The sequence below is a fragment of the Lonchura striata genome, chromosome 3 (assembly GCF_050655825.1).
Source record: "Lonchura striata isolate lonStrDom1 chromosome 3, ASM5065582v1, whole genome shotgun sequence".
Lineage (NCBI taxonomy): Eukaryota > Metazoa > Chordata > Aves > Passeriformes > Estrildidae > Lonchura > Lonchura striata.
The window spans coordinates 112,836,156-112,850,000 of NC_140705.1; the positions used below are offsets into that span (position 1 = coordinate 112,836,156).

The window sequence follows — 13,845 nt, forward strand, 5'->3', positions numbered from 1 at the left end:
ATGAAGCAGGGAGATAAAGATGCAATGGCAATGGTGGGGGACAGACCTGCCAAGCTTCCTGCCCACGCTGACTCAAGAGCATGTGTCCTACCATGATATGGAATGGCCACACTTCTTGCTTTTATTTTGGTGATTGGTATTTGTTCCTGTGAAAACCCCTACAAAAACAAGTCAGAAGACCAGACAATAGTAGACTCCTCATCTCTTAGGGCCAGGTCTTTTACTTAACACTTTAGCAAAAGATGCAATCAGCAGATCTTTGTCCATTTATACAATTCTCTCTGCAGTGAGGAGGATTGTATTACACTCTCCAGCACCCACCAGATCAGAGCATCCAGTCTTCCCCATCACTTCAAGAGATTGGACTGATACTTGAAAGCACATTTGCTATTATCTGCTCCAGCCCTTTGGAAATGACATTACACAGATACAGGGGGGGGAGCAGGCAAATATTGTCGCTCTTTTATTATTCCCGATGTTCCCTGGCTTGTAATAGCTGAGAAGTTCCCAGGTCAATGGGATTACTTTATCTTCCTCCCCCTTCCTTTATCTCTTCCCTCACCCCACAGGTATCCATGTCCAAATGGGATGTTTTGGCAGGGGGTTGGCTTGACCCAGCTTTTCACCACTTGCTGATGCAGAGTTTCCCCCAGCCCTGGCAGCCCCAGGACCCCTCCCCACCACCCCTCTCCTGCCCACGGGGGCAGATGGAGAAGGCAAACGCTCCTCCCTGAAAATCCTCCCCATATGGAAACCCCAGTGTGTTTTGTGGTTTTAAATAAACAAAGCAAAGGGAGAAGCTCAGGGAAAAATCAGCTCGGCAGTGTCTTTATTCCTGTACCAAACTTGAAGGATGGGAGGCTTAACTAGTTAGGAGCAACTCAGACTATATTTTTGCCTACCAGAACAAAGTTCGATTTTTATTTAGATTGATTTTAAGATTTACATGCGAGAAATGGATACAATTGGATCAAATAGATAGTAAAATAAATTGTTGACTCCCATGAAAGCAAATAAACCCAAAACAAATTTCACAGATCTCATCTATCAGCATTTGAGATTTGTTTTATTTCATTATTTTGTATACATTTACAGAGGAGAAATTTCCTTAACTCTGTTCCACTTTTCTTTTACTGAAACAATGAGACTCTCTGCAGAATATTTTCGACTTGAATATTATCACCAGGATAGCATATGGCAAACTAGCAGCAGGCAGTTTATCTTCATCCTCTTTGTAAGCTAAAATTAGCACAATGCTTTTGCAAGAGCATATGATGTATTCAGACCAGTACGATATACCTAATACAACTTCAGATCCATCCCTGGCTAACCTCCAATATCCAAGTAAATTGATTGCTAATTTTAACTGAGTATTAATGTGTTTAGTATCAAGTTGGCATTTATCAACTTGAGAGGCACTTTTAAGTCTAATACTGTCATTTCACACACGCCAACCGCAACTGTAAATAAAATTTGTATATTGGTAACACATAGCATTTAAATTCATCTGTACAAAGTAATTTTAATTTGTATTAATACATTATATATGGAAAGCCATCCTGTAAAATTGCATAATATGCATATTCTGCTTTTCAGTGATGCAATATAATTAATGGTGGTGAAGGGCTGATATACCCATGTCATGACTAACATGTTCCCCCTGCAGACTTTTAGCTGGTTACTTTATTTGGATTAAATTCAACCAAGTCACCAACATCCTTTGGATTAAATTAAACCAAGTCATCACTTTATATTTCTTGATAAGGTGGCTGTGCCAGCCCTCTCTGCTCCTCAGCTTGGTAAATTATGGCTACCTCAGGGGTTTTTTAGTTGGATAAATATGTAGTGAGACACTAATGTTAGCGCTGCTTCTTAATTTATTTCTTGTAGCTGTAACACCAAGGAACTTAGCACAACACTCCTCATAAGGGAAATTTGAAAGGCTCTAAAAGGTTCTAAAAATGCCCTGTGCTTCACAAGGGTGGTTTTACCACCTTACTTGCCAGGTTGACAAAATAAAAAAGTGTAGTAGTAGGAAGTAGTCCCATACAAGCATGTATATGAACAAACACACACACACACAAACAATAAATATTTATAGACTGACATTCAAAGATTTTGTGGCTCAGCCTGCTCATCAATAGAACATCCCTCTGCTTTCCTACAGCCCATTGGAGAACTACAATACAAAACCATACTAAGTCTGTCCAATACTTGTACTGAATTAACATCACCACTGTTCTTGCTTTTACACTGCTGGCCTCGTGCAGAATTTGCACAGGGTTAGTGCAGACAGATACAAAAAACAAAAGAAAGCAGGCAGGATCCTGCACAAAAGCCTCTCCTGGGGCATTCTCATTGCCACAGGCAGGATGAGGGGACAGGAGAGATAAATAGATGCTTTGCTAAGCGGGGAAGGGAGGAGAAGTGCAGAATGAACAGGACATTTCAACTCCACTTTGTTGTCTCTTTTCCCCCTTGCTGTAATTTGCCTGCAACTCGTCCCCTGCTCTTTAGCAAGAAGCTGCTACACTCTGACGTGACAGTGCCCTGAAACTTTAGCCCCATTTTAAATGACACTTAACTTTGAGCTGTTCAGTTAATGCTGACCTCATTCCCTCTTTCCCCTGCTTTAGGAAGGCATTCCATGCAGTGCATGTGCTATAATCCAAGCAGGAACCCCACCGTGGGGTTTCTCCCTCAGTGCTGTGCCAGGGAAGGAGAAAGGGAGGAGATTCTCCTGGCACAGCAATGAGACTAACAAAAAAGATTGCCCATCCTACAAGCCTTGCTTCCATGACCTTCACTTGCTGACCAGAGAAAGTTAAGATATGCCTTCTTCGTGGTCCATCGGGACACTACAGACTCCAGAATATATTTAGCATGCATCCATGTGACACTGCTATTCAGAGCACTGGGGAAGATTTCAGAATAAGTTAGGCTATGCCTGCCACCATTAGGTCTTTTGCAAGGGCATAAGTGGTGTCTTCTATTAGGTCTTCTCCTGTCCTCCTGCAAAAGATGTACTGACAGCCTGGAGACAATAGACAGCATTGGGGATGCAAGGGCCATCTCTCACCCACGGCACAGAATCAGCACAAGGAAAAGTAAAAACTAAGGGATGAGTAGTTGGGAAGGCTGTCCCCACTGTACTTTTATTTATTTATATGCTGTTTCTCCTTTCCCACACTTTCACGTTACACTTTGGCAAAGAGCAACTGTAAAAACCTAACTGCAAAATCTGTGTGAGACTTTAAATACTCAAGAGAAAAAAAAAACAAAAAAAACAAAAAACCCCAAATACTCATCATATTTTAATAGATAAATAAGTTTTATATATATATAAATATAAAAATACTTCTATATTGGCTATTAGATGCCAGAGGCAGCCTGGCATTGCCCATCCTGATGTCACACTGCTCCTGCTGCATATCACAGCCCAGCCATGCTCTCCCACATCCTTTCCCACCTTCCAGGCCTGAGCAGCAAAAGTTCAAGCCAAAGGCTGTGTCAAGCCAAAGGCTGTGTGGAGGAGGTATCATGGCTAAAGAGCCAAAGCAGAAAGGTGGAAGACTTTACCAACAGCACCCTCATTCAAAGAGCTGCCAGAGCAGTGCCAGGCATTTGCTTAGTCACAGCAATCCCACCCCAGCTTGGGTAGAAGGGACATCAGGCATCTCCCTCTGGTATTTCTCGTGTCACCAACTAGTGGGTCACCAGGCCAGTGAGAAGAGGTCCCTGATGAATTATAAGATGACAGGTGGCTCTGACATCACTGCTGCAAGCTGCAGAGGGTGGTCTGATTGCCCAGACAAAGTCCCCATCTCATTCATGAATTTAAAATTGGAAGGAAAAAAAAAATAGTAATAATAAAAGCCCGTGTGCATCAATGTGCCTAGAAAAAATTATGTCAGCATCTCACAGTGCTGATCCTATTAATTAATCCCTTGAAGAATGGCCCCTCGCCCACAAACATATAATGTAATGCCAGCTTAATCTTACCTAAAAAAATTACAATGCAATAAGATTACTCCTCTGACTCTGCTAACTGTTACAGCACTGCTTAATCCTGCATTTCGGAGCTTTAACAAGCTTGTACAATACTGTGCAGAGTTTATCAGAGCAGTTGCCGAGACAAGAAGGACTTATGTTTTAAAGAATATAATTCCACTGTCTTTTGTGCTTTTTACATATAATGTTTATACAGTGACTTTCATCCTGAGAGATCTCAAAGCCTATTGCCTGCTCCTGTTTCCATTGAAGTCTTCTTTCAGGTTTCATATTAGAGTAGGATTAGAAATAAATATATATAAATAGAATATGGGGGGTTAATAATTAAATATATATAAAGATATATGGGGGGGATTATAGCAGGAAAATTTGTTGGGGTGGGAGTTCATCTCTCCCTCCCATTTCCCAAACACAGCTGGGAGGGGCACCACCAAATCAACCTCCTCCTAACAAAAAATTGCAAAGGACCCCATGTGGGACCTTGCCTGAAGAAGTGGGTGCAAAGTTGACCAATGAAAGCACCATCTCTCCATCCCTGCAATAACTTGGCCTTCATCCCCAGGCTGTCCTCCCACCAGCACAGCCCCACTCTGACAATATCCACCCACAGCCACACACTTCCCAGTCTTTGCTGCTTATACACATATTGAGCTTCCCATGGAATAGGAGAAGAAAGCTCTGCTCCCTCCCTGTAATTATCAAATCAGCCCAAAAATGAGGAAGAATTGAGAATCCTCATTATAGCACATCATAAAACACGGCGAGGTCTCGTGCTCGCTGTCTGTTCTTGGCACAGTCTGCCAACAAAACTTTACAAAGATCACAGGAATTCATGTTTGCAGAGATACTAAAGTCATAAAAGGGGAAATTTGGATTTTATTTTCCCACAGTCTAAATGAAGGTGAACCAAGCAAATTTGGCAAAGAGTGCTAGTCAGATGCCATTTCCCACAGCAGTGTGGTATTTTCCTCTGGGAATAAAACATTTTCCCTCAACTACTGTTTATAACTCTTATCAGTTGAACAGCAATAGAGCCATCAAGTCCAATATCTTGTGGAAAAAAGTCAAGGTCAACAAGTACTTGCATTTTCGTTTATCTTTAGCTGCAATTGCTACTGACATTCAATTGGGTAATAAACATGAGGACTGTCAAATGCTCTCAGCAAACAGGTGATCCAAAAGCTATCAGAGAGAAAGAGGCTACTGCCAGGTAATCAAACAATTCTGTTGCAACAATTATGATTTGAGTGCATTCATTTACAGAAGCAATCACCTGTCAAATTTGAATGAATAGCATCAAAACATTCCCACCAATGGGGTAATAAGGGCAAGAAAATACAAGCTATGTCTACTTTCTTCCCAACAAAAGCATGCCAGCATTAGCAAGAGCCTTAAAAAAAAAAAAAAAAAAAAAAGGATAAACAAAAATATCCAGCATCTTATTTCCTGAATTGAATTATCAAAAATTATGTGAACACAAAAACTAGAGGACATGTGTCCAAGTAACTGGGTCTTGTGGTGTTTAGGAAAACACTTGGGAAAGTGAGGGCAGGCAGAAGCAGCTGTGGCACCGCTCTGACAATCAGCACTTGGGCAGCTTCCTGAGCCAGTGGTGGCATCTGGACCAGGGTTTTTAACACCCACAGAAGAACCTATTTTTCCATGAATTGGTCTAATCTCTTTTTGTCCCCTGCTGACCTCCTCAGAATGCTGCTCTGCAGTAATAAATTTAACCCAACACATAAAACAGTTTTGTTTGTTTTAAACCTACCAATGCTCTGGAACAGCTCCTGTGCCACGAACACCTACCCTTAGTTCTTGTATTATGGGACAAGCAACCACTTTCTCCATACAAATAATTTTAAAGACTTCTCCTCCAACCTTAGTCATCTTTCCTCTTGCAGCCTTTCATGTGAGGAATGGGAAAATGGTTTGTGCCAAGCAGCCTGATGGCACACCCTGTTGCATCACTAATCCAGAAATACGGCGTGTTTATGAGTTGTACTCCTTGTGATAAAATGTTGCTCAAAACAAACATCTCAAGATCACAACTTTTGTCTTTTTAATCTCCAAGTTAAAGAGGTCAACGACACACACCTTAAAGTCTCACTCTGCCTACATCAGATTGCAACACTCAGCTGAAGCCACCAAAACCTGGAGAAGCAAATGGGATAGATTACTTCAGTTTGGAATACTATGAGGGACTTTATTATGGGCCATATGGAAAGATCATTAGCTCCAATGAGCCACCACAACTTAAGTGGCTCATATACACCCAGGGTGTGTAGGAAAACAATCACCATATCTGAATAAAGTAACCAAAAAAAAAAAAATAAACAAAAAAAAAAAAAAAACCACCAAAAAAAACCCCAACATATCAGCCATGTTGAAGACCCTAAACTTGAAAGGGGCATCTTGGACACTAAAAACTTCAAACCTATTTCTACAACTTCTTGAAAAACCAAACCTCCCTCTGCCCCATCCAAGGAGGAAAGTAAGATGCCCTTCAGTCCAACACCAGAGATTTTAGCTAACAGCCCAAGATGCGATTTAGATCCTGCCCTCAGTAAGACACCTGGTTCTGTGCAGACACACTTTGGGGCTGCTAAAGGCAATGGATGCTCTCAGTTCAGGGTCAGGGCCATGTTCTTATATACACACCTATGTATACATGGGCTTGTGCACAGTCACACAGATGTTTAATGGGTAGACATTTCTGAGTTTAGAAAAACTTGCCAAGAAAATAGGAAAAAAAAAAAAGACTCCAGCACATGGATTATCCTCCTTGAATATAGACAGGCTGAGAAGTCAGAAATATTTGTACTTCCACAGCCACTTTAAAAGTAAACATTTTCCAAAGTCTTTTTCCCTCCCTCTGCTCTGCCAGTGATGGCAGTAGCCTCAGCCTGAAATATCTGCCTCCTGACATGGTCATCTCCCTCTGCTCCCCTCCCAGCTGGAAGTTTTCCCTGAGCAAAGACTAAAAGTCACATTAAACAGTGCTGAAATGGTTTTGCTGGTTTTGAACTGCTTATTATCTCTGGGGGCTGACCTGAAAAACAAGTTGGAGCTTAGAGAAATTCAGGTTTCCCCTGAAAGGCAAATGGAAAGAAGGAAGTCTTTTTTACAAGGAAAAGAGTTCGTTTATGATGATGTTACCCACAATTTAGGGAAAACAAGCAACGTTTATAAGTATTTTAGTTAGCTTTGCCAGACTGAAAAGAAAAATGCCTGTTAATAACAGATATTTAAGTTAATGTAAATGACTGAAATAAATCCTGACACTGGGAACAGATTAATGCTTAAATCATGACAGACACACGCTCCTAGGTAAGAACTTGCTCCCATACACCATTCTGGAAGCACAACCCTGCTTAGCTGAGGCACACAGACTTAACACTGCCGAAATCTAAGTTTAACAGCTGAATCAGCCTGATGAGACCAAAAACAAAACACAAAACAAAACAAAAAACCACCAGAGCCAAACAAAAAACCCAAAAACCTAAACTTAGAATGAGGAAAAAACCAGTTTCACGCCCCCCGGCTTTAGAGCAGAATGATAAATTGACATCGTGTTATGAGCATAATCCTCAACCACTCAATCACTGTTAAAAAAAAAACAAACCAACATGATTCTGGGGAAATAAAAATAATTAATGCTGGTGCTGCTGAAGAATATGCACCTACACGAAGAGTTTCAGATAAATATGGGCCTGGCTTAAATCTCACATCAAAGGAACAGGGCACAGGTGCTCACACTGATCCAAAGCAAACCGAGCGCTGCCTGCTTGATGGAAAAGCAGGAAAAGAAAAGGGGATGGCAGAGCCTCGGCAAGAAAACTGGTACTGCTCCGTTTCCAAACAAGTGTATTATGCTTAATTCGGGATTCACAACACATAAAGCAGCAGAAAAAACACAGGGAGCAGCCCCTGTTGACTAATGCCCTGTCTTTTCTAATCGAGGGTCACATCCAGTCTAACCGATCGCATGATAATGGCATCAGAAAAGGTCAATCAAAGACAAGCCGAAGCTTCCACTGCCTGGCTGACCTTCGGAGCTTGTGACAAATTGCTATCAGTCAATGTCAACTAATGACAGCGGCTCTTTGGCTAATCAATTGTTCTAAAAATGATCAAGAAAACTACTCGTAGGACAGCTCATTTTCACATCAATGCCTGTGAAGTATGAAAAGCTCATTTTTTTTTGAGTTTTTAATAAGCTCATAAGTAAAGCAGTTACTTGGTAACAGGGGTCACCTTAGTGAAAAGACAGAACCTTTGTCTGCCTTTTACATATTCTTTTATTACCATATTATAGTAAAAATATGCCATGCCATTACTATGCCAGAGGGCTACATAATAAAGTAGGTAATACTTCATACTTTTTTTTTTTTGAGATAAATACTTCTGTGGTTTGGGGGGCCTCTGTTTGGATGTAAATAATTGTCAACACAGTCTCCATGTATTTAAATGTAAAGCAATCACCACTGGCACACAGGTGACGTGCCCACTCATTACTCACCCAAATTTCACATGACAGAGCCGGTAGTGAAAACCACGCTGCAAAATCCAGTGGTGCTGCTGGGAAGTGAAGGTCTAACAGCAGCTATTTTGTTCTTAAACCCACCCCATGCGAGCACAACTTATTCCAGCTATTTCCGACAGAATCCACATTTGGTAGGAAAACCGCATGCTCCGAAACCCCCTAAGCCCTGCGAAAGCAAACAGACATTTCCGCCCTGGAAGGATTCTGCATGTAAAAGCCAACGTGGATATGCACACAGGCTTGAGCAGGGGGAGATATATCATGGTTCTCCTCATACAGCAAAGGGGTGACTGCAGATTTTTCCGTCTCTTCATCCTCCCAGCCTCTCCCAGCATAATTTTCAGCCACTTCTGAAAGCTTCACAGCCAGGCCACACTCCAATACGCATTCACGCATTAAATATTACCAAAACAACAAATCCACATTGGTCTAAGGCTGGAGGAGTGCAAGCACAGTTATACTTTGCTTTTCCATAAGGGGAAAGTCCAGCAAGGACAATTGCAGAGCGTTACAACACAAGAAGCCATTTGGGAAGGGAAGAGGAGCCATCGTTCAAGAATGGCACTGCTTTCCATTTGGGTTTACCTCTTTACTTCAGTGACTCCTGCCCATGACACCTGTACTGCCAGAAAGGATTTACCCTGAAAGAAACACCCCTCACCAACCCAATCACCCCCAAAACAATTCCCAACATCACCACAGAGGAGGGGCGGAGGGGGGAGTGGTGGTGAAGCGCTACACAAGAAACATTAAAACTTTTGTTTTCATCGGAGAAACTGCCAAGTGACAGCAGTTTCAGGTTACACCCTAAACCTGCCTTGCTATGGTAGTTTTTCAAATTAAAATATCTTCTGTGGCCTTAGCCACTCTCAAGCCATCCATAGGCAAGAAAGAAAGGAGGCAGGGCGACACTTAAGCTCAGCCATAATTGGAAGTATGTGAAAAATGAAGTGTCAGTTCGGTCAATAAAGGGCAAAGGTGAAGGGGAACTGCAGCCCAAACTCGGTGCGAAATGTGCTCATTAAGACACCCAATCCGAGGGCTCCTGCCCACCTATCCCATTAGTCATCGGCCATCTGACCGCTTCAAATGCCTCCCCGCTCTTATTACTTTTCTTCTCCCATGTTAAAAAAAAAAAAAAAAAAAAAAAAAAAGGCGAGCTGGTATATAAATCCTCGCTCAGTCATCTGGAACATAATGTGGCCCTTCTCTCCCCCTCTTCCCAGCTCTGCTGCCTGCCTTTGCAGCCTCCAAACAACCGCCTGGAGATCCCCAGCAATAATAAACCCGATTGCCTTTTTGCCTATAGGTTGCTCAAACTCCTACAAAACCTTAAAAAAAACCAAACAAAAAAAAAGAAACTATTTCAGCCATTGATACATTTTGATAAAGAAATATCGCTGCTTTCTACTCCTGGCTGGAAGGAGCAACAATTATTTGGAGGTTAAAGGCTGAGGCTTGGGGGAAAAAAAAAAAAAGAGAGAAACAACACATACAAATAAGGTGACACTGATGGATTGTTTTTCCTTTTCTCTTAAGCTAAACATGGGAAATAAAGAACTCCACTCTGGATTAAAAGTGACTGTACCAAGGCTTTGTTCAGCATCTTCCTGGTCTTACTATTTGAAAACCAAACAAAATAGATCTCTCAATATCCCAAACAGGAATCTTTTGAAGTTATGAGACATAGTAAGATAAAATAGTGCTGCCATGAAGTCAGCATCACCTGCCTGTACATAAGAATTTGCTTCTCTTCTTTTAAATAGAATTCAGTGAATTATTTCTCCACTATGTAAATTCAGATCTCTTAGCACCATTTGGAGACAGCCCTCCAAAGGCCTTTCCCGTTAAGTTCAGAGCAACAGGAAAACTTTTTCATAATATTATTCTGCATTCCTGTACTATAACTATCCCCTATGATGACACAATACCAGGCCTTTAGAAGAGGTTGTGTCAACGTACTATGCAATAACATATCCTGCTGTTCAGTGGCACGAGACCTCAGAACAGGTCCCTAGCAGTTAAATATGGATTTCTGCAATAGATCGAAGCAGCTGGGAGTTATTACTATTTACTAAGTAAATAAATTTACACATTGAAGAAGACTTCAAAACGTTTACAGGAAAGACTGTCTCTCCTGATTTCAAAGGCAATCATTTGATGGGTATTTTACACTGGGACATAAATAGGTTAAAAATATACTTTGCAGAATTTCTAGTGAATAAGGTAATGAAGAAAAATCTACAAAAAGTCTAAAAATAGACTTTAACATACTCTGAGTTATGGATTAAGGAGAATAGTCTTGCTAAAGGCTTAAGTTTTCCAGTCTGTGTGCCTCTCCAAAAATGCAAAGCTTCCATTTACACCTTTGTGATACTTTCAACCAGGTTGCAAACCTGGCCCAGAAGGTGCTTTTGCCTACCCCAACGAGAGATGCAGGTTGTAAGAACAACCTGAAACCAGTTTCAGAGGGTTTTATTTCTGCTGATCAGATTTGCTTTTTTTTTTTTTTGGTTTTTTTATTTTTTTAAATGGCAAACGTGATCTTGACAGATGGAAGGAACCAAAAGGAACTTTTACAAACTCCTAAAAATAGGGAAGCCCATAATATACTGAATATATGTCACGCAACGCATGCATCTCGAGTTAACTGCCATGCTTGCAAGCACGAGCATGTGGGTCCCCAGCCTTTTGCTGCCACCCCTCCACAGCACCTGGCTGCTATGGGAGTGCCAGGCTGGCTCCTTCTGCTGCCAAAAAAAGCACCCAGCAGTGGTGAACACAGGGGTTTAACCACAGTGTTGCACTCCCAACATCAGGCCACAGAAGAAAAGCCACCAAATCACAGCATCTGGAAATTAAATGCAGTTGGGGAGAGGCAGGATATTTGCTGTCTTTTAGTTCTCTTCCATTTCAGTCCTTGAATATTGACTTCTTCCCCGTAGGGAAATGCTAAAATCACATTTTGGAGTTTTTTTAACAGAAGGTGTATATGCAGGCATGGATGTGCTCAAACAAATGAGCTTCCCCCACAATCTCAACCTTCAGAGCATCTCATGTAAGACATAAAGCAAGGCTCAGCAAGACCACTGCTGCCATTACCACATTCCTGTTCCTCAAAAACAATGCCATTTCCAAAGGTGGCAAGCGACCTGAAGGCAAGCCTTGGTAACAGAGACTCCCAGGACAGGATGTCTTTTCCAAAAACTCCTATCCCAAACTTGACCTGAGAGCTCCAGTTATCAAATTCCCACTTTCATAAATCTTCTCCAAAGTTTTAATGCACTGACCCTTCTTCACAAAACACTCTATCAAGCACTGGCAGCAATCCCAGCCCCAATAAACCACTGGGGTTTGGGTAACAGTTTCAGGTCTGACTAAAGCATCACTGACAAGTCCTTCTGTGGATATTTCATAGGACTCAGGCTTGAAACTCACTTTAGAAAACCCTTCCTGACTGAAGCTGCAGCATGCACCTTGCTAGGAACTTACTGAGGCATCAGATATGACCAGCACTCCAGACTACTAAAAATACCACATTTAGGAGAAAAATAAAGCCTGAAAATCTTTAAAAGTACACCAGGAACTAAGCTGAATTTCCAACGTGGTCTAGGAGAATTCTGGCAAGCCTCCCCACAGATGTTTTGTCCACGCACATATCCACATAAACACACGCACATCCGTCTAATAAAAGAACAGCCCTAAACCAATACAAAAACCCTCTCAAAACACCACATTTTAGTTCAAAGCTTATTTTTGAAGCAGCTTTTTCAGCCTTAAAAAAACCCCATGGATTTAAAGTTTGCTCCAAAAGCAAGGGGCTCTAATGAACAAGTTGACACCACTTCAACTATGGCATTGTGAAAAGCACCACTAGAATATATATGTATACATACTTGAAAGAAAAAAGGCCCCCTGAATTTATGTTGCATATCATTTTCCAGTAAAAGTCAGAGGTCAGAAGGTTACCAGTGTCTGCCTCAACTCTGCAACAGTTTACTATTCCAGGCCCCATTTTTACTAGGCTACACTTGCAATGAAGTCAGCAACTTTTCTTTAAACAATAACGAGTCTCAAATACTTAAAGTTCTATAAAGAGATGTTATTCACCACGTACGTTAAATCCATGCATATAAAAAATTAAAATATACTGGTTTAGTTTAAAAACTAATCTTGTTAAATGCAGACTTTGCAATGCTAATCAGTACTGTTCAACCTTTTTTTGGAAACACAATTCCTTTGTTGTCTAACAGCACTTGAATGAAACATGATCATAAAACCAGATTTAAAAGTATATACCTATTGTGAGTTCAGAGTCAACTTCAATAAAGCACTCTCTTTTATATTCAGATTAAGGATCCTTTTAAAATTTTAATTGCATTAAATTAACACTAAATCCACTGCAGTTGGTCTGTTCAGAAAAGATATGCTTTCAGCTTCTCAGAAGAAAAAAAAATACAGAGATTCAGCTTTTTAGATTTCAGAGTTTTTGAGACAGCACTGATTATTTGTAGAATGCCCCACTTCCATTGCACCAAGCTCATTTCATACTCGCCCTGCTAAATCAGCTGCTCTGGCCTGGCTCTCAAACAGAATGTTCTTCCATTCAAGTAAATTGGAATTGAGTATCAAAAAGTAAGTAAAAGCATGGCTCAGGATTTTTCAAAACAGTCCAGCTAACATCTCTTCTTTATATACAATCAAGTTTTGATGGCGTCTCTGAAATATCAGCATGCATTTCTGCAATCTTAATTACATTTGGTTTTGAAGATTTCATCTTTTAACCTATTTGAATGAAGAAAAAAAAAAACCCCAAACTTCTAATTTCTTATTTTTATTAAGCACACTGCAAATTTGGTACATATGTTGCTCTAACATGTGCCTGCTGGCAGGGTTAAAGAAATAAAGATGCCAATCCCTTTACTAGGAGGAGATGGAGGAAAAAAAATGTCGAAAAAAAAGGAAGATAGACCTTTCTCAGCACGAACCCTCTAGTACCCGAGCATATTTCCACAGCAGAGAGTAAGCAGTCCCTGAGCACGCTGGTGACCACCAGGCAGCTAGGAAAGTGTGAGGGCTCTGTTCCTACCTTGCTCACTGCTGTTGTCCCCGCTGTGTGATGTGTGTCCTCCGCTGGAGGGTCCAGGGGTTCCCCCAGAGCGCGTTGACGCCGTGTCATCGTGGTCTCTGTTCCAGGAGGGCTACAGGGACAAAAAAATTAAAAGGTTAAATCTGAGATGGCAAAGGAATGCCCAGATGACCAGAAAATGCACTCTCAGGAGAGTGGT

At 41.2% G+C, this 13,845-nt stretch overlaps 1 protein-coding gene across 5 annotated transcripts in view; it reads right to left on the reverse strand.

Moving 5' to 3' along the window:
• MEIS1 (Meis homeobox 1) overlaps positions 1-13,845 on the reverse strand; it is a 107,048-nt gene that overhangs the window by 66,839 nt on the left and 26,364 nt on the right. For all 5 annotated transcript variants that reach the window (XM_077781842.2, XM_077781843.2, XM_077781844.2 and 2 more), the window contains exon 7: positions 13,647-13,758. In XM_077781842.2, coding sequence (XP_077637968.2) covers positions 13,647-13,758 — 112 coding nt within the window. The remainder of the gene's footprint in view (positions 1-13,646; positions 13,759-13,845) is intronic.